The 20,511-nt window shown below is 47.9% G+C and overlaps 6 protein-coding genes across 6 annotated transcripts; 3 read left to right on the forward strand and 3 right to left on the reverse strand.

Annotated features, from left to right (window-relative positions):
• Positions 1-1,277: 1,277 nt before the first annotated feature.
• On the reverse strand, positions 1,278-2,231 carry RhiXN_01592 (The BTB (BR-C, ttk and bab)/POZ (Pox virus and Zinc finger) domain; the record flags this gene model as incomplete). The annotated part of the gene is made up of 1 exon (XM_043321411.1): positions 1,278-2,231. One exon carries the CDS (start codon positions 2,229-2,231, stop codon positions 1,278-1,280), a length of 954 nt encoding a protein of 317 aa, XP_043187234.1.
• Positions 2,232-2,343: 112 nt separating this feature from the next.
• Positions 2,344-4,591, forward strand: RhiXN_01593 (5'-3' exoribonuclease; the record flags this gene model as incomplete). Its single annotated transcript, XM_043321412.1, has 11 exons — positions 2,344-2,400; positions 2,460-2,590; positions 2,642-2,744; positions 2,801-2,864; positions 2,924-3,033; positions 3,094-3,144; positions 3,232-3,384; positions 3,442-4,134; positions 4,192-4,256; positions 4,309-4,477; positions 4,535-4,591. 11 exons carry the CDS (start codon positions 2,344-2,346, stop codon positions 4,589-4,591), a joined length of 1,653 nt encoding a protein of 550 aa, XP_043187235.1.
• Positions 4,592-7,831: 3,240 nt separating this feature from the next.
• RhiXN_01594 (Tc5 transposase DNA-binding domain protein) lies at positions 7,832-10,669 on the forward strand (the record flags this gene model as incomplete). Its single annotated transcript, XM_043321413.1, has 3 exons — positions 7,832-8,185; positions 8,583-9,499; positions 9,547-10,669. 3 exons carry the CDS (start codon positions 7,832-7,834, stop codon positions 10,667-10,669), a joined length of 2,394 nt encoding a protein of 797 aa, XP_043187236.1.
• A 1,248-nt stretch (positions 10,670-11,917) lies between these two features.
• On the reverse strand, positions 11,918-12,829 carry RhiXN_01595 (glutathione S-transferase; the record flags this gene model as incomplete). The annotated part of the gene is made up of 4 exons (XM_043321414.1): positions 11,918-11,983; positions 12,033-12,541; positions 12,607-12,733; positions 12,797-12,829. The coding sequence occupies 4 exons, from the start codon at positions 12,827-12,829 to the stop codon at positions 11,918-11,920; spliced, it is 735 nt and encodes a 244-aa protein (XP_043187237.1).
• Positions 12,830-13,606: 777 nt separating this feature from the next.
• Positions 13,607-15,215, forward strand: RhiXN_01596 (uncharacterized protein; the record flags this gene model as incomplete). Its single annotated transcript, XM_043321415.1, has 5 exons — positions 13,607-13,778; positions 13,833-14,055; positions 14,119-14,192; positions 14,244-14,626; positions 14,826-15,215. The coding sequence occupies 5 exons, from the start codon at positions 13,607-13,609 to the stop codon at positions 15,213-15,215; spliced, it is 1,242 nt and encodes a 413-aa protein (XP_043187238.1).
• Positions 15,216-18,526: 3,311 nt separating this feature from the next.
• RhiXN_01597 (Zinc finger, C3HC4 type (RING finger) protein) lies at positions 18,527-20,336 on the reverse strand (the record flags this gene model as incomplete). The annotated part of the gene is made up of 9 exons (XM_043321416.1): positions 18,527-18,646; positions 18,699-18,784; positions 18,835-19,107; positions 19,163-19,259; positions 19,314-19,362; positions 19,423-19,947; positions 20,012-20,093; positions 20,146-20,201; positions 20,248-20,336. 9 exons carry the CDS (start codon positions 20,334-20,336, stop codon positions 18,527-18,529), a joined length of 1,377 nt encoding a protein of 458 aa, XP_043187239.1.
• Between the last annotated feature and the right edge of the window lie 175 nt (positions 20,337-20,511).

A 20,511-nucleotide genomic window follows, 5' to 3' on the forward strand; every position in this document is an offset into this window, starting at 1 on the left:
GTTAACGTCATTAGCATCAAGCACGCATATGACTTGCCACCCCATTTCGAAGACCGACTCCAATCGAAGCCTACCGATGCTCTTGGAACATCTATAGTTAGCCGATAAATGTCGGCATAGGCTTGTGTGCCTCTGGATTCAACACCCCCAAACTTTGAGCTTACGGCACAAAAGAAATTGACGATACTGCGGATCAAAATTGGTGTTTATTCAGTCTAGCTTTGAGGTTAAGTGCATAAGGGTTGGATAAGAGTGTGATATTTTTAACAAGAAACCGCACTCATACAAGGGGATCCCGGATCGCACTTCTACGGAGGTATCAACGGTTGTATGCGTCGGTTAGTCGGGCTAACTCGTAGTTGTTTGACATTCTTATTAGGGGTGTCGACGCCAAGCTAACAACGTTCCAGTATGATAGCTGTTCTAGTACTTCAATACACCATGTAGAATAGTAGGATAAGCGTGTACGAATCAGACTTTGGTGCGATTACGAAATTGTTATCTACTATTCTTGGGTAAGAACAAACATGCTAATATGACATTTGTCTACGTTTACTGGGCGGTGTGATGTATGCAGTCGAGTAAAGCCCAATATAGATAGCGATCACCCACTAAGGCTCTAATGCGTTCAAAAATTCATTCCGTAGCTTAGATTGGATTAAGTAGGCTAACTTGAAACTTAAGTCCGGAACCTAAATTTTGTGAGCTTATCTTCTTTGTAAAACTTCTGAAGTCTCCTAGCTATCCAAGCCAAACAATACGAGTCTATTGACATATCTTGTGAGAAGTAGCTGAGGAGCCTACTTTGAAATAAAACAATCAAGAGAACGTAATTTTAGGGTTGTGCTAGACCCGACCACCAAATCCTGTGTTACAACTTAAACGCGTTGACTAATGAACATTGGTTGGCGCGGGAGATCATAAGAGTCGGGGACATGGGGTAAATGCAAGATATAACTCCATTTTGCTACCTATTCTCAGGTGGCTTTACAGAGACTGCATAGGGCTTCTGTCGCACATAAAGAGTATTACTCCAAAGTCCCAAACAAATTGGTTGGGTTATTTACCATGGAAGCTTGTAGCTAAGGTTAAGATAGGCCGGCAGCAGTTGGCTGTGTAAATTATGTTATCTGCTCGACCTAGCCGAATTGATTACGCTCCTGAGGGAGCATATTTAAATATGTACAATATTATAACTTTACATGTGGATATATATAGCAGAGTTAGATCGTTAGAAATAAATGGCAGGGCCATTTAAGCTTCCAGTGGACGAGATGTCACGGGCGTTCATACAAATGATCCAGATTCCTCAGACGGCTATCGATCACGTCCCGAACGCGCGATACCCATATAACATACTCTTCGCTTGCCTTTGCGGCGCCAACACATTTGGCGCATACCATCGACGCATTCACTTTAGGTTGCTGAGCAAGTCGAGGCAAGAGCTCCGGGTCAAGAAAGTTACAACTAGGGGGAAGATCCTTGAAATCGTGTGTAACCAGGATCTTGTAGACTGAATGCGACCAGTGGACCATCCAAGAAGGAACAAAAACGACTGTGCTAGATCGAATCTTGTCACAATTTTGACAGATTGGGATTGAGCGAGCTGGACTGGTTGATGGGTTCATAGGATACTGAGTAAAACCAAACAAGATTTCCGATAGGATATTCGCACGGGCAGCCTGGGTGCCAACCAGTCGAACGGAAAGCTCCGATCGAGGAGACAACGTCTTCAGTCGTGTCAAAGCCTCCGGAGTTAGCAGTTGAGTCTTCCAGTCCACAAGTCGGGCCAGGACTTTACCAGCCTCTGACAGATCGAAGGAGTCTGCCAATACACAGGCGCGCAATGGATCTCCCGCGACCAGCTCGCTTTTGGCCCCACAGCGTAATTCAGCGTCGAGGTTCCCCATCATGCCTTTAATGTCGTATTTTCGAGCGACAGTAAGGCACATTTCAAGTTTGTCAAACGTGTCAATAACAGGGGATTTAACGGGGTATATGTGTTCTAGCATCAGACCAATGGTCTGAGAGTCTTCGGCGAGATCAACTACTTGGTGATTGTTGGTTCCGACCTGAAACATATCGCTAAAAACCGTTGAGGCTATGTGCAAGAGTAGGGAATGGACTCTGAATTCAATTCCATCACTAGAACGGAGAGTCAGGTCTCCTCCTGAAGGAGGTTGGAAGGGCTTGAAAACCGGGTCGGCCGGCTTGAGCGTAGGAGAAGACATTATGGTAGGCGCGACTTGGACGATCAAAGCCAATTGAATACAATGTGAGATCACGTGACTTTTCGACGTCACAAACAATCCGCGTCTCCATCGTGTCTACAACACCACAGTCATGGGTATCAAAGGCCTTACTGGATTGCTCTCCGAACATGCTCCAGCCAGCATCAAAGTAAGTTTGGTTTTCTCGAGACCCCGGTTCGTTCTATTAAAGACCAACTATTTTGACAGGAGCATGACATTAAAACATTGTTTGGGCGTAAAGTCGCAATCGACGCGTCTATGAGCATCTACCAGTTCCTTATCGCGGTTAGACAACAGGATGGACAAATGCTCACCAATGAGGCTGGCGAAACCACAAGGTGAGTCTATCGCCACATTTGGGGCCTACCGGTGTATTGACGCTATTTCAGTCACCTGATGGGCTTTTTCTATCGTACCCTTCGCATGGTAGATCACGGTATCAAACCCGCATATGTATTCGATGGGAAACCCCCAGATCTCAAGTCTGGCGTGGTAAGTCGGCTTAAATGGTCCCGATCGTAATAATGCCATAATACTTGTTATTATAGCTCTCGAAGCGATTTGAGGGCCGACAGAAAGCAAAAGAAGATGGGGAGGAGGCTAAAGAAGTTGGTCAGTCTTGATTCAATATAATTGTCGTTGTGTTTATATTAATAGTGAAAAGTGATAAGGTACGGCCGAGGATGTTGAAAAGTTTGCGAGGCGAACCGTACGTGTGACGCGTGAACATAACGAGGAATGTCGGAAGCTTCTCAAGTTGATGGGTATCCCATGTGTCGTAGTGAGTAATATTGTATTAATCCACGCAAGAGCTCAATTGGCCAATACATCGATTGTACAGGCACCATCTGAGGCGGAGGCGCAATGTGCAGAGCTTGCACGGGGCGGTAAGGTATGAATGCCATCGGCTTTCCTTCTGTCATATTCAACGTCTGGCATCTTCGCGATTTATTACTCATGCCTCATATAACACCCCTAGGTATACGCCGCAGGCTCCGAAGATATGGATACCCTGACTTTCAACGCACCTGTATTGTACCGACATCTCACGTTTTCCGAAGCAAAGAAAGCACCCATCTCCGAAATCGTCCTCGAGAAAGCTCTGGAGGGACTTGGCATGAATATGGAGCAGGTAAGTACTGGCCAATCGACCGGATTCTTTGCAAATTAATATAATTGAATGACATAGTTCACGGAATTGTGCATATTACTGGGGTGCGATTATCTCGAGCCCATCAAAGGGGTAGGACCTAAGAATGCGTTTAAGCTCATGCAAGAGCACGGAAGCTTGGAGGAGGTTCTAAAGGTTCTTCGAGCCAAAATGGCTGAACGAGAAGAGGCGGACCTCAAGAAGGAGCACAAGGCAAAAAGCACGTCCAAAAAGGGATCTAAGCCATCCAAATCCAAAAAGAAGGACGAAGAGGATGAGGACGAAGCGATGGAGTCTGAAGAAGAAGAAAAGCCAAAGGCGAAAAAACAGAAAAGCACAAAGTCTAAGAACAGGATCGAATCAGACGATGAGGAGGGGTCTGATCCCTGGGACGATACAGAAGCTGTTTCATCGCCAGCTCGCGATTCGTCCCCTACACGCGCATCGTCTCCCGCTGCGAGCTCAGAGGCTGGTATGAAGATCGACGAGGATGAAGACACTAAAGTGACTAGCGCGAGTGAGATAAAGGACGGAGCCGCAGAAGATGACAAGGATCATAAAATGGAGGACGTTGCAGCCAAAGCGGACGATGCCGAAACTAAAGCGGATGAGGCTCCAAAGAAACCTGCTCCTGTTCGCCGCGGTGGTATTCACGTTCCAGACTACTACCCATGGGAAGAGGCGAAGAAGCTCTTTTTGCAACCGGACGTTACCCCTGCCGACCAAGTAGAGGTCTGTAACCTTATTTACCATTAACTCACTCATACTCACCTTCGTACCCCTCTCCAGCTTGTGTGGGAAGCACCAGATGTCGATGGATTAGTTAAGTTCCTTGTGGTTGAGAAAGGTTTTAAGTACGTCTAGCAATGCAGAGCTGCACCGATTGTAATACTTACTACTTCACAGCGAAGAGCGGGTCCGTAAGGGTGCCGAAAAGCTCACGAAGATGCTCAACACCAAGCAGCAAGGGAGACTTGATGGATTCTTCAAAGTTACCGAGTCGGCGAGCTCGAAAGCAAAGGCTACCGCGGGTAAAGGCGCAGCGAGCAGCAAGGGCGCTGGTGCTAAGCGGAAGGTTAGACCCTCTGTTTGTTATTCGCGGCTATTAGTGTTGATATATCCCTAACCGTAGGCGGACGAGAAAAAGGACACTGGTGGAAAGAAGGCCAAGACTGGGGGCAAAAAGTAAGGTGCTGGCGAGAGGCCTAGTCTTCGACATGCAACAGCTCTGCGTATGTAATTGTATAACTCCACTCTTGGTGTCTGATGTCGTATTTCGATCGTGTGCATATATTTGTCGTTAATGGTCTTCCCTGGGCGTGGGGCTTAATATCTTGTCGGAGGCTCGGTGGTATTTTCCGATGCAAATCTTTGTGAACAGCTCGGTCGTTGGAGTCTTGGTAGTTTCAATTTAGTGGGAGCGGATCATGCATATACCCCATTATTCTGGGCAAATGATTCCCAAAGTGCATGACGCCCCTAAATCCCACCGGAATAGATTGCGTTAGAATTGACCATTCACCAAATGGGTTTGCACGGCAGTTGGCCTGTTGGTTGGGTGTGTTTTACATGCCCCCGTGACTGGAATTCGCGAGGCAAAAGAAAATCGAAATAAATAAATAAAAAACAAAGGTGTGTGCGATTCGCTCTGCGGCTTCTATCCCTCCTGTTTAAGGTACGACTGATGCCATGCATGGTAATTATTTGGACCTAACAACAGTCAATATCCGATCGTCACGCTCCCAGACCTGGAGCAAGCTAGCCGATGCATATGCTGCGCGGCAATCACTCATATATCGTGAACTCTCGAGTATCATTAAATCGCTCATTAGCGAACCGTATAAACGGTCTCCGCGGGCAGTTGACTGTAAACTGATGTATCTGCTCCATATCCGGTAACCAATCATCCTTGGAGAGGTCCAGCCCGATGTTCACATTATAGATCAATCTACAGAGCGAGGGGCTGAAACAGGGTTGGAAACGATAATCGTCGAATATCCACGCAATCACGAAAGGGGTATACACTTGAGGCTTGACGCGTCCAGAACTCGAACCCTTCTAGATCTGTCCAGCAACACATACTGCGATAAGAGGGAACTCGATGCGCCACTGGGATAACCCCCTGTGTCAAGAGCTCTGTCCAACCATTTTACAATCAACTCAAGTGATGTCCAGTAAATCCAGCCAATCAGTGGAGTGGGCGTCGTTGGACAGTGCGCGTAGTAAACCTTGACATGGGCAGCATTGCTGGCCGAGCAGTGGTTGAAACTGTTCGCCCTGGTGTAAATAGAGCACTACGTCATTCGCATAAACTTAGATGCGGGCAGCCCGGCGCTCTTCATCGCGCGGCACGCGTTCAAGTGTCTGACATGTATACATAATATGAAGCAGCGTAAATGGCTAAAGACTAGAACGGATGCTCAGCAGGGTCAGGACTCAGGAAGTTGTTTTCAAGGTAGAGACATTCCCGACCCACACGAGGAAGCGGGCGAGTACAAATATATGCTATATTGCCATTTATGGCCAGCCACATAATCGTTATTATACATTTATTACGTTTTGGTCTATCAACGGAAGGCATTAGCGTGGGATTTCAGTTCGAATAAATAAATAGGGGACTTCCTGGGTTGGACCTAGAACTCGATGGGGATGTATGGATCATCCGTGCGTGGCTGGAAAAGCAAAATAGTGCAACGAGCTCAGGAAGAGACCGGAACATTTGAGGGTTACACAGCCGACCTTCCATTCAGTCCAGCAACGTTCATACTTGTGGTTGGTGGTGCTGAAATTTTGCTGAAATTTTCTCAGTGTTTCTCCCTAGGGTTTCATTCTGGTAGTGAACACAGTAATTCAGGTGATGCATCGATAGCAGGAGTAATTGTACATCAGTGGTTGGGAAATCGTGATTTTCAAAGAAGATCCCTCAAACAAGCTGTGTGGAAGAGTGGGGTGAAAGTAATTGCAAGTTGGGACCAGAAAAAAAACTACGTTATACTGCAAGACTTAAACAACCATCCCAGATAACCGTTTTGGGTGCCTGAAAGCGGATACTTGCTAGGGGAATATCTGGACCGATACCAGTATTCGACCTGCCAGTTGTTTGAAGCCAATATCTGAAGCCGACGCATACATCGGCCGTGTGCAAGAAGCGCGGTTTCTGGGGTCAGGGACATCCGGATATCCATATGGGGCCGGCTGAATATGGACCCTTTGCACTCCCCACAGAGTGTCTCCGGCACCGACCACCGATGGTCGCGTAGCTGTTTGTTCCACCCACTGCCTACGACCCCTGCTTGCTAGTCTGCAGTTAGACAGATTGTGTGAGTTGGGCTTGAGGACTTGCTGTCTTGAGGCTAACAACCACATTGCCATCGTCGCCTGGTTTACTACTCGCTTCCAGCAACAGTGACAACAACGTCGAGAGTGACGGCAACTGCAACCACAGCAAGACGACGACTCCAAAACTTCTTCTTCTCCCTCGCTCGAAACGATTTCAACGGCCCGGTCTATCCTGTCTCGGCCTACTTACGCCCCCTCACGACTATCAACTTGTTAATGATTGGACCTCCGTCTCAGTATCCTCGCTTGCAATAATCAGTGGAATCGTGTATGTTATCGGTGAGTGTATAGCTATGTATTGCGACTGCGCTACACCTCTGGACTTGCCCAATCATGGGTACGTTGGTTGGTCAACAGACGCCGGCCAACAGGGTGGCGTCTTGGTTGGGACGTACATCATTCACGTCTGTGTTAACTATCGTACCACACATCTATATTCCATATCTGCCCATCCGCTCCTAGTTTTGGACGTTCAAGTCTCTATATTGGTGTTGGTGACAACCATGGCGTCATGTTGGGAATCAAATCGCCTTTCCTGATCGATTTACTCTTGTGATCCATTGAAGATCGTTTCCCGACTGGTCACGGACGTCTTCCCGAGGTTGGCTCCCGTACTATGCTTCTGAAAATCAGTTGAAGGGCGCGAGTTTTCGCTCGAGTCGTCCCTCGAGTCTCCTGAGTTGCCACTCGGCACGAATCGCTTTGGCCCTTCCAGATCTCTTCCGCATGCCCGTCGGGGAGTGGCATGCGTTCGTTTCTTACCATTAAGCAATTACCATAAGTTTTTGTCCCATTTGGCCTAGATTGACTCGGGTTCAAACGCATACCTGCACGTGGCTATCAGTTACTGACGATGTTCTTTTGTTTCTTCCATACCTCGCTTCACCATTCGTACCAATTCAACAACGGGCGCCTCTATATTCTCCGATCCGGATTCTCCTCGTTGAACCATCTATATTACCCTATTGGATGCTGGTGTTGAACTTTGCAACAAAACGTTTACAACATGCTCGATGACCCTATGACTCCACGACGACCACACCCACGATCCATTTCCCTACGCGCTTGCGCACCCAGGACGCTGCACACCATGGCAGAGCAATCATTTGGATACTACCCGCATCCCTCCAGCTTCGACTCATTCTCAAGTCTTCAGTATAATCAATCGCCCTATGATACTGGATATATTGGTCATGACAACAACCCATTTGCTGACACCAACTTTGTGGGTACTCAGCCGACTCCTCAGGACGATGCTCCCAGCTGGTCGGGCTCTTTTTCTACTCCCCAGACGGACGGAATAGCATTCCAGCGACGGGGTGCAGTGTCAGATGCCGTCCCTGATCAAGCAAGTCCAGAAGCGAGTAATGATTCAGTACCTAAGGGCCTTCGAATTGACACAAGTTGCGGTAGCGGCAACCTTGACCAACATCACGTGCAAGAGGTATGTCTTAGCTTCTCAATCTTCAAACATGAGTCTGGTTTCTGGTGTGGTCGGCTTGTTGAGTGGCCAAGGACCATAGTGGAGCGAACCTATGGGGGTGGGATTGGCTCAGAGACATGGTCTACGCTTTGGCAGTACTAGCGTTTATTAGCTAGCCGAGATGATACGCTGGACCGGATGGTGTATTCCATATCACCGAGCTCAATCATTGCCATTGTTATGCTATGCGTCGCCACACCGTGGCTTCCTTAGTTCTGGTGCTGTTGCCTGATTCAGGGGGCAGACTCCACGGACCTTTCGCTATATCCAATCTGTCTGCTCTTTTGGGATTGTTTGCTTTCGTTATGACACAGCCAAAGCACCGTGCTAACAAGCATTTACGATTCTACTTAAGCAGGCCGCCACGAATCTCGGCTCGCCAGTAAACATTCGGCCCCAGCATCTGAACTCCGCCACCACTCCCACTTCATTCCCGTCTAGTCTGAACACTTACGAAACCTCCACGCCACCAACGACCTTGGACATGAACCACCAACGAGGCACTCTGCCTCTGTCTCTCGCAATGCCGCAGAATTCACCGTATTACATCAGTCACCAAGGGATGTACGAGAATCAGCAGCTATCGCACCCGCATTCTGCTCATCCTGGCCGACCTAACCAACAGCCATCGATGCAAGATCAATGTCATTATGGGCCTTCAAGTTCACCGCAGCTTCACATGCATTCATTGTCCGCACCGCCTTACGGACCGCCAACTCAAAATGGGTTTTCGATTCCCTATACCCCTTCCTCCATCGCCTCTAGCTCCGTTCGGTCCGTTTCTCCCGCCAGTACGGCTGCCACCAGCGCCCAACCTTTGGATTTCTCTGCCTATGCTTCCCCAGTAGGAGAACATGACACTGGCGCAGGTGAATGCATCGTGCCTGTCCCATCACTATCAACATTAACCTTTGTGAATGGTTCACCTCATTCTTCCGCAGTCTCCGTACATCTTTCTGCAACGCATCAATCAAACTCATTGGTGACCAGCGGTCATTCACATCCGTCGATTGCTCGATCTTCCACGGTGGCACCGCGCCCGGGTAATAATCATACTGGGTCTCCTATCAGGCGACGTGCAAACAAGCAACGGTTAGACGATGCGCGCCGAAAGGAAATCTGTTCTTATGCTCGCGATCGGCCAAAAGCAAGGCAGGAAGATATTGCGATCAAGTATGGTGTGGAGCGCAGTACTATTAGCAAGATCCTCAAACACAAAGACAAATGGTTATCTTTGGACACGAACCCGAGGAAATCCATACCGGTGAAGCATAGGTGAGTTACTTTAGCCCGGTGCGCCTTCCCCTCGGCTGAACGGCCAGCCCTCCTGTATGCATTAGACCTTCCAAATTCCCTGAAATCGAGACCGAGCTACTCAAGTGGGTCAGGCAGTGCCAGGAGAATGGTACCAATATTACCGATACCCGCATCAAGGCCAAGGCCAAGGAGTGTGCTGCGGAAATCGGTTTGCCGGAGGGAAAGTTCAAAGCGTCGAGCGGGTGGATTGAGAATTTTAAGCTTCGCAATAGCCTCACACGGCGGTCCCAGGATGAGCGAGACCCATCCCCTCAGCATGAATCAGGTGAAGACCTCGAGCAGATGGACGAAGATGAAACCATGCCAACATCGGCCTCTCAGACAACACAGCTCGAGGACAGCGATAGCCACAACGCCGATAGAGTTGAACAGAATTCATTCAATTCTATGACAACTGTCTCAACTGACCTGGACCATGGTCTGATGTCTCAGGACAACTCGTTCTCAACATTCTCGACTGACCCAATGTCCAACGCTACTCAGGACCTCAGCGCATTTCAGTCAAACACCCCTCTGTCTTCTGCCGTTTCTTCATTTGCTTCCTCTCCGTCCGCGACGCGACCCCAACGCGCGCTGAATGACGGTGGTCTGAGATCCCGGGCACACTCGCACTCGGTTGCCATGAGGGCCGTGGGGCCGGCAAGCTCACCTCAAGTTGGTGTTTGTTCGATTCAGCCGATGTCTCCAGTGAGACTTGACATGAGGTTTGCTGGCACTCCTACGAGCGCCGCCATTCCTCGTTTCCCCAGCCCCTTGTCTGCGTCTACTTCGGTATCTGGCAACGGATTGGCTATGGCTCATAACGCTCGATACTCCCCTATATCTCAAAAGCACTCGCGTCACCCAAGTGATGCTTCTGCGTTCAGTTATGATGTTGCATCGCAAGCGTCCACGGACATATCTAGTATTGGGTCTTCGTTATTCGATGCTCCATCACCTCATCAGACGCTTGAAGCCCTTGACATGGTCCTCAAGTACCTCGAGCAACCGCAGACCGCTGGAATCGCTTCTCAATTGGATTGTAGGACCTTTATTGCGGTCAGGGACCGACTGGCAGAGCGCCTTGTTCAATCTCTACCTGCGTCATCCGACTCGGAACCTCTCGGTCTCGACGGCGGCCTAGCCTGACGTTTCTCGGATATCGTAACAGAATACACGTGTTGCCGAAAAGTGTGGACTTCTTTGTTGATTTGGGCGGCTGCGGTGGCCATTTTTCTTGTGTAAATCAGTCTGTTCGGTGCACCTGTTGCCTCGTACTGCTGCATTGCTAACGACTTTTTCTCTTTTCTATATGCTACTATGACATGCTTTTTTTCTACCCCTTCTGTCAATCCCCACGGTCCCTCACTCTCTCTAACGCATCATCTATTTGAATTCGCATGCTACCTCATCTCTCTTGTCAATCTCTGGTTCTCAATTTGTTTAGCTATGCACTTGTAATGCCTGTAATGGTAGACGACTAAAGTCGCAATCAATCTCATGATTTTCTGGAATTTTTTTAGTTACGATTCTCAACCAAAAACCAAACCAATGGCTTGCTGCAGATCCCAAGAAAATGGCGCATATAGCCTTTGAATTGAAAAGGTGGAGCCTAGGTCCACATGGAACTATGCCGCGCTCTTGCTTTGTTCTGTACATATGCTCCCTAACCCATGTCTATTAACTCAAAGGCAAAGGGTAACCAGAGCTTAGAGTTTCTTGCGATCGCACATCCGTCGATGGCCGGTTCGCGCTCACGTCTCGCGCGGCTCACAAGCAATAGCCGAAAATGCCTTCTTTTTTGGTAGCACTGCCACGCTGAACAAAGGAGTGGTTGGAACCCAACGGGATCTGTGGAAATCAACCCCAGCGCCTTAGCCACTCGAAGATCAAGTTTAGGGGCATCATGAAGCGCCCCTTTTCTGAGCAGCTGAAACACAGGGGAGACAGGATACTGCCACTGATCCTGGGAACCAAATTAGAGAAGAATTTGGGTGGCAAACCGCGAAGAAATTATGTTTCCTTTGTTACCTCGAAATACGTATAATTAGCAGACACACCAGGAATACGTAGTACACATGCGCTAGTAAGCTGGGGGGCTCCAGGAGTATCGGGCTCCCAGGTGCTTCATTGAAAAAACACTATCACGGTAAAATCAAAGCCCCTGGTGCATGAGACAGTTTCTTTGCTAGCTCTGCCTAATAACCAACATTTATGTAACTTATATAACTGGTCAATTTTATGATTCGAGGTTGCGGTGCTCTTCATGGCGGCCGCTGGCCTTTACGACCATTCACACGGGTGCACCATCAATATCAAAAGTATGTTTGAGTTATGTGTTAAAATATAGATTGCGTAGCTTTCGGTACAATCAACCAAGTGAAAAATTATTACGTGTTAAGTGCTCGACTTTTCTTTGAGAGCCTCTTGCACACGCGCTTTGATCCTTTCAAGATACTTGTCCTGTATGAACGCTCAGTATCGGTTGCTTAATACGCCATATTTCACTCACTTCCGGGAAGCTCTTCTTCACTGTTTCCCTCGCTAACAGCGCTTGCGCATACTTTGACAGAGTATTAAAGCGTTCGCTCTTGAAGATCTCGTCGTATATCTTTGATCCCACGCCTGTTTCAAAGCCTCCAACATCATTTCTCAGATGAGAATCGAGTCTAGCTAAGAATGGAGCGACGGCCACATCTGCAATGTTAAGTTTGTCTCCTCCTAGGAATGGCTTGGCATGTAGTTCGAGTTGCTCTTGGAACGCGAGCAGGGCACTGTATAACCCATCCGGGGATTCGCCTTTCCACGTCACCGCGAAGAAGGCCGGTAATGCTTTAGTACTGAAGAGATCAATTATAAACCTTGCTTGTGCACGCTCGACTGGGTTGGTGGATAGCAGACCAGAGTTTGGGTATAAGTCAGCGATGAACTCGAGGAGAACGAGCGATTCCGCAAGCTTGATGGATTCAGGAGATGGATTCGCTGGGTCAACTTTGGGCCCTCCATAGGCGATAGCGGGGACTATAAATATAAACCGGTGAGTATATTGACTGGGATCGACAATTTGCAGCTGCTGGTTGACACACCCTTGCTGGCCGGATTGACCTTGGGCGCATACCAATCAGGTTTATTCGCCAAATCGATCTCGTATAAAGTATAATCGGCCTTTGCCTCCTGTAGGGCGATCACCGTCCGTTGGGCAAACGGGCAGATCTTTCCAAGATTATCGAGGTAGGTAAGTAATGTCGAATGAATTTGATTAACTTATGTGCTAACCTCGGATGAATAGAGTGTGAGTGTCTCTGGCATAGTTTCAGGTAGCTTTAATATTGAGTCGAGTCAAAGGCAGAGTTTGGCGTGAAAGAATGAATCTGACCTTCTCCTGGGTACTACTATTTATGCGATTAATTTGGAAGAAGCTGAAGCGGGGCTGTCATATTTGTTCGTCATCCTTCATAGATATTGCTCATACATTCTTAGTAAGATGAACAAGTAGTCTCGGCGCTCGGCTTGATGGATGAACAAACTCCCGCGATACGATGAATAATAACCTGGCACTCATCGGGCGATGGTTGATGGTATATGATTAAACGTACAGCTCGCGGTAGACGTGCCCCTTCCGACCAATGACAATAGTGATGTATAGGATCGATAGGCGACATGAAGCTACGAGCAAACGGGTTAGCTTGACACACCAAGGTCTTACTTTTAGGTATAATCGGGATCAGAATGGGGTACTTTAAGCTTAGGACAGGTGTAGATAGTTTCCTTGTTCAACAAGGTGCCAATATACTTCTGGTTTAGCATAACACCCAGCCCTCAAATACCCATAAATGGATGAGAAATTGAGATTGGCTTCGAAGCCAAGTCTCTTCTTGCCGTAGGCTTTCATACCCAATAATTTAAAATTTCAAGTCATTAATTCCTTCCAAAGTGAGTTCAGTCTGGTCGGGAATTGTTTGAGTGTTGATCCTGATTCCGAGCGAACTTCCGAGGTAAGTTGAAATTCTGTCTTCAGTCACGTGGGTCGAGGCTTCACAACAACCAGCCGACCATTCCCCAAGCGCCTTGGCTTACCAGCCGCCAATGCCCGTGCTAGTTATACAAAACGACGCTTTGGCATCGAATATGGAGAGGAAGAATACGGAACACTATACACCGGGTGCGGCCGCCGCACAAAGCGGTGCATCAACGAAACCCACTCGAAGGTTTACAGAGGAGGAGAAGGCGCAATTGTTGGAGAATTTCGACCTAGAAGGTGGGCATTAACCTTGTATGATTGATGTGGTTGCTAATAGTCTGTTCGTGGTAGTCGCGGATCGAGTTGCACGTATGCGAACCAATGTTACCGACATTCTTGAACGTTTCTTAATCCGACAGGAGAACGAAGTTACTCGAATACCACGTGCACTGCGATCTTTGACTGTTGGGGAATTTGCAGATAAATATAATGGGTCTATTTCAGAATGCTTGCAAGGCATGGCCCAGGCGCGACTAGAGTCCACCGGAGATGCAGATCTTGCGGGGGGCAAGCGGTATGTTCAGTTACCTAGGTGGTGATATCCGTTGATGTTCACTTTCACTTTCTTCCCGCTCAGAAAATGGCAGGCATCACAAAATACAGAAACTGCTGCCGTCCCTGATAAAGAAGGGTCGAGAGCACCCAAAGCTGGTATGTATCTTGACCGATATGCTGGCACGTATATCTAATAGTATTTCGTAGCCCGCAAAGTCGCGCCGCCGTCATCTGCTGTGCGTCGTATTGTCCCAGCCGGTTCCCGGACACCGTCCGCCAACCGTACCCTCCACTCGAATCCCAACCCCAACCCCAATCCTACACCATCCCGTCCTCGACTCAACGCCACACCTCTCCGCAAAGCTCCTGCCTTGTCCCGGACAACCACTGTACCAGCCTCGCCTTTCCGAGGAGGCCCTAGTGGGACTCAGCCTGGATACAATGCTACAACACGCTCTGTGTCCCAGCCGGTTATACCTACCGCATCTACGAAGCCTCCAACAAGCGCAACATTCGCACCGGTCATGCCACCATCTGCTCCCCTTACCCTAGGCGACCGAGACGAGGCGAACAGATGCTTAGTATCAACGGTAGTCCACTAGCCAACCCCTTGGATCCCGATTATGACGTGTAAGTGGTTCCTCTTAAATCAAAGGTCTATTAAACGTATTTCTAAACGTATTATAGTGCACATGATGATCGACTAAACTTGGATAGCGGAAAAGGTCGACGATCGCCCAAAGCTAAGCCCAACCATCTTTCAAAGCAAGGATCGTCTATTCGCGTTAGGCCCAACAATTCTCGATCTACTACTTCACTCGCATACGCCATCCATCTGCCAGTTCCACATCGACGCTAGTCTCATACGATGTTCCCTCTTCTACTTCATCAACTCTCAATTCACAACACTCCGCCAAGCACCTCACGTCTGCGCCCTCCACTTCGCAATCACAACTTGATATACCCCGGACGCCGTCTAAAATCCGCCGCACCGCTTCCGCGCTTGTCATGCTACCTACCACAAGTGGCGAGGTATTGGAGCTCGACCCACTGGTAGCAAGTCCGGGTGCCGTGGATGCTTTAGAAGGTATATCGGATAGTGCAAAGAAAATGGCCAAGGAGGAAATGGTGCGATTCGTCACCGAGGCTGTCGCAAAATGGAACGTCAAAATTAGTTAGGGCTCACGTGTGCACGACGGTGATGATATTTCGATGTTGGATTGTTTGCTTCATTACATTTGTGTGCTTGTTTATAGTTTTGAAGACATTACTGTACCAGTTTGTCAGTGTTATCCCATTCGATTGGTTCTTGTTCATGATTTCCATGCCTGGTGCAGCTGATTCCGCTTGTTACACCTTTCCGATCCTCCAAATCATGGCACCTTATGTTATGCTCCTCGACAAATATGCTAGCCATATTTTATGTTAATTCCAACTTATTAGCTTTTACATGGATTCTGTTGGCTTCTGTGTGCGTGTACAATAACCTATTGGCTAGCCCATCGTTGGTATTGATTACGAACAATAAGCCCCCGGTTCACACTCGGATAATATTAATATTCAGCTCATTGGATCAATCTAGAGTTTTTGCGACCTTATCCATCAACCGAGTCTATGGTCATGCCAGGAGTCTGTTCAAAGGTAACACTCTACTTGTGTGATATCCTATTCAAATTACAATTGCCTCCTCATGGGATCTTGCGTTCAGGTTGTCAGATGGGCTCACATCCCAAGTGCACACAGTTCTCCTGAAGCTTGACTTTTCAATGTTCTGGCGCTAGCTACAGCCCAACCTACAAGTGTAGGAGAGGAGTACTAGCTGGAAGCTTATACGGGTAACCCCGCGTTGTGTGTATTCAAACAAAATGCCAGCACTTGCTCTCCTCCAGGAATTCAGCCCGAGGTTCCCACTCGAGGCTAAACAGAAAGACGACATGCCTGGCATTATTCGCGCACTAGATCAACAACTTTGCCTGGGCCTCAGAAATGTGTCTCCGCCGGAGAAATGCGATTCGATCATGGTTGGTCTGTGTGGTTTACACGGGATTGGTGGAGTCGCTTTTAGGATGGTTACCATATGCATCTGCAAATATGACTTACGTACCCACTTCAAAGCTGGTCAACTCGGCTTTCAAGTTTCCTTAATCCTCAAAACCTATAAAACTCATGTGTCCAGGGTACTAGGTCCAAGGTCCTTTCGGAGATTCTGTTCAGTTTTCATGCGCATCCCATGAGGTGGACTGTTTCCAACAGGTCAAACACTTTGTTATGCATTTGTGCGGTGGCTGTCGCGAGCATTTCAAGGGCCGAGGCCTCAAGCGTTCCTCTCTAGCCTTTTCCCCGTGCTGGAGGCTGTATCTACATAAACGGCCAGCTCCCAATTACCTGGGCCAGGTTTCAGATCTCAGCATGTGGTTACGGGTGTTGAAAAGGCTCGAAGAGTAGTATCCAATGTCTGTCTATGCTGCTAGTGTTTCTAAGATCGAATATAATGTCACACTGAGAACTAGCTTTTAGGTATGGTTTGACGATATGAGATGCAGGAGTTCATCGGAAAACGTTCGAGCGTGTTGCAGTGCATAAGCTCTACAAAAAAGCAGCCGATATACAAAGACTTGTCTCCTACATACCAAGAAAGTTGAGGGTTGAAGCGAGAAACCTTGCGCATCTAGTTTTGAGAACAATAACCCTTTATGTGTCGGACATATAGTAGGTCTGACTCTATTCGACAATACCAGATTTTCCGGGCTGAAGGATGGTATGTAGTGTAGTGTACCTCTATGCTACTATAACAAAGTGCTACTTAGTATCTTAACCCAACAATCTTCCTTGGTGGTATGACATGATGACCTAATAATGCGACCGATGAACCAAAGCGTTTTTATTCTATCTTTAAATTTATTTTCAGTGACCCAGCAACCGTGACACTCGGCCAGTAGAGAAAAGAGTCGGCCCTGAACCCAGGAAACCTAAACAGAGACCCGAACAAGAATCTTCAGAGGTTATTTGCTCATCAATGCGTGTAGTAAATATCCCCATGAGAAAGAAACTGTATAGTTCGGGCAGTTGAACCACCTTACAATAGATCTGGTGATCGGAGTAGCGGAGAAAAGGGTCTAGGCTAGAAAGGAGATCCCCGAGCCTATGATAGACTGAAATTGGGCTGTACACGCTGTAAGGCTTCAGATGAGTTCGTAAAGACAAGACGTAGTCGAACTAGATTCCTCAGGAATAGCGCTTGTGCTGGGCTATCTGTAACCAAGAGGTTTGGCTCAGTTCCATGTAAGCTGGGATTTGGCTGGCTAATTCCCCAAATGAAAATGCGTCCAAACACGAGCAGTGTCTTATGTAGTACCTGCCAGCTCGAGCTCTCTAAGCTGGGGGAACGTTTAAAGCAAGGTTGAAAAGCAAGCACAGTAATCAAAGATTGCTATTCGGGGTTTGTAGAGTGACGCAACTTGGGGAGCTGGCTGTGAATTGGCATCCAGTTAGAATACCTGTGTTGAACACCACAAGACCCAAAAAAATGAGCGAGTATTGCTAAGACCTTTCCGGTTTTACTAGCAATTCATCTAGTCATATAGCTTTACTTGTTGACTTTAAGATGTGCTTAGACTAGTGTGCGATAAATAGGTGGGTCTAACGAGAGCAACTTGGACTTTCAGTTGGCCAATCTGTTCGTGGGTCCGTGCAAACAAATCCAATGGTAGAGGTTCACAGAGGTAGCTCTCCAGTAATTGTAACTCGTAGGAGTCAGCTAGGCTACGAAACGCAGAGGTCGATACTAAATGTTGGGCGCCAGTGGCCATGAGAAATTGACTAGGCGACAGCTACCAACTGAGTTGTAAATAGTTGTTAGCCCATGGCCGATCTTTTGTACTACGCCTTGAGTAGGAGTGTGCATGACAATATATCTTACAACAAAAAACAGCATTCGATTACTTACCACATCATAGCCTTTACCACCCGCTTTCTACCCTCAATAACGTAGTCAAGACCTCACCATCTTTTGTTCCTCCATAGGCTCTACCGAGGGCACTAAGTTGAGAGTAGCAAGCTTAAAGTTGACACAGAAGTGGACTACAGTAACCTCGAGGGTTGGCTAGTGGGAACCATAAAAGATTGGGGCGAATGCGGGTTTAGGAGCCATAGATCACGTGCCCCATCGAGGAGTCATCACTACCTGAATTCCTGCGACGCTTGCAGCTACAGACACGTAGCGATGAGAACGTAACAAACAGATCCCAACGTGTCATCGAATCACGGTACCATTGTGAGATTTATAATGACGCATACAAGCTGAAATTTCAGCACTCGAGAAAAAAAAAAGTGAACAGCGGGAGGATTATATACACATGCAATCCTCTCATGTAAGCCTAAGTGGGCTATGGTACATAATAAAAGTCAAGGGGATGGTATAAACAGTTAAAAATACCGTGAATCATATAATAAAACACGGATTTGGATTGGTATGGTGCTGAGTTTGAGTTTCAGGGCAGAGCAGCTGGCTGGGCCGCACCAGGTGCCTGATCAGGTGCCAGAGCTGGTATAGGAACTGGCGCCTGGGGAGCTGGTTGGTCCTGTCCTTGAGGCCTTGGGTCACAGTCATGCTGCCCATGCACGGATTAGTGTGTGCTATGCAGGGAGCAGCTAATATCTCACATTGAAACGGGCAGCATGTCCCGCATTATGACTCTGTGTGCGGCACTCCCTCCCGTACCAACAAACGGGTGGGTTGGGTGCTTGAGCTACTCGTTTGGGTTAGTCAAGAATATCAAACAAGGGGGAGCACTCCTACCTGGAGGTGGGACCTCTCCGTTCTCTTTTTTCCGCTCCCAATTCGCCACGAACCCGTTTACCAGGGTGGCTGATATGCAATTAGTACAGAAGTAATCACCTTCGTCATGCCCGGCCTCTCGGAGAAGCTCTTGGGTTGCACTGGCGGGGGTAATATTATTGGCAGCTAGTCGATCCAAGAAACGCTGGCGCTCGGTTTGGTTCCTGAAAAAGTGCGCATGTGTGCGAGATACTTGGCTCCACAATAATTCGGGGTTAAAATCGTTTCCTGTTTCTGTTGTAAGGTAGGTTGTGAGGGAAAGTAAAAGACATTGAGCTTGTTATATTACCATTGAAGGGGGTGAGGAAGCGATTCGCGATCCTCCATGGACATCCTATTTGGTCGAATGCCTCGCAAGTGGCATTTCCACATCCTTTACATATCGACTGAGCACGTCCGGGCCAATTACGAGGAAGATAATTTGAGCAACGTATGCATACAACATGCTGTTCACAAGCGCGATTGATCTCTGCTTTGAGTTCATCGGTGCTGTGTAAATTGTTTTGTAAGTAAAGGGATATACTGCTGATAGTTTCATAAGTGGCTCACAAGAGGTGTTCCGTCTCAGGAAGGTTGTGTAGGGCTTCATCGAAAGGGACCCTTTTGTCTCCTCGTCGAGGCTCAGCAATAGGGCGTCGACCATTCAGGTATTCTTGAGCCTCAGAGTCTTTTACAGGATCAGTAGGCTCCGGTATTGGTACCGGGCAAGTATATCCAGAGTGGTGCCCTGGTCTGCATGCCGCACAAGGAAACACAATACGCCCTCCTACTAAAATATCGAACAAGTCTTCGTCTTCCATGCCTTCGTCCTCGTCATCTTCAATAAAATCATCGAAATTGTCCTCATCTTCTCCGTTATGATCAGGCTGCTGATTCCCAGCCACCGGGGGCGCCACTCCAAAGGGGTAAATTTCTGCTTTATCTACACCTATTTGTTCAGCGCCCGCAGCCTCGTCTGCCCGTGCACGTTTATGAGGAGGCCGTTTGGATTCGTAGTGGTTTACGATTGCTTGGAGTTGAAATGAATGCCGTCCTGAGGTGGCCCTTGTTTTGCACAGGGGGCATGTGTCGTTCCTATTGTATGAATGTTTAAGTGAATAGCTTTGATGTGAAAGAAAAAACGACTTGCCGTTGCCACCATCCAAGGAGGCAGTCTTTATCGAAGGTATGCAGGCAAGGGATGACCGTGTACGGAGACTCTAGCACACCCAAGCAAATTCCTACGAGAGTATTTCAGTTGATAGACATGAATAAAGCTGAAGTTGAGCTTACCGCAGGATATCTCATCATCAATAGAAAATGTTGATATTTGGGACTCCTCTCCGACTCTGTGGTTCCGTCAATAAGCCTGTCAATTTGACATACATCCGAAACACTCGCCCTTCGTGATCTTCCTCTTCTGGAGAAACATCTCTGGGACGCTTGGAAGGAGCCAGATCTCCGGTCGTATTCTCATCTGCCATTGTTCAAGGTAGAAAAGTAGAGTCTGAAACTCGGGCATCACAACCGTGAATGGCGCTTATTAAGATCGTGGCGTTTGAATAGGTGGCACGTGATGTGAGGGGTCAAAGTTGACGTTGCGTACTTGTTTTGACCGCATCAACGATGCATACGCGAACGCGGAGAGCAGCCCGCAAA

Source organism: Rhizoctonia solani, chromosome 16 (assembly GCF_016906535.1).
Source record: "Rhizoctonia solani chromosome 16, complete sequence".
NCBI lineage: Eukaryota > Fungi > Basidiomycota > Agaricomycetes > Cantharellales > Ceratobasidiaceae > Rhizoctonia > Rhizoctonia solani.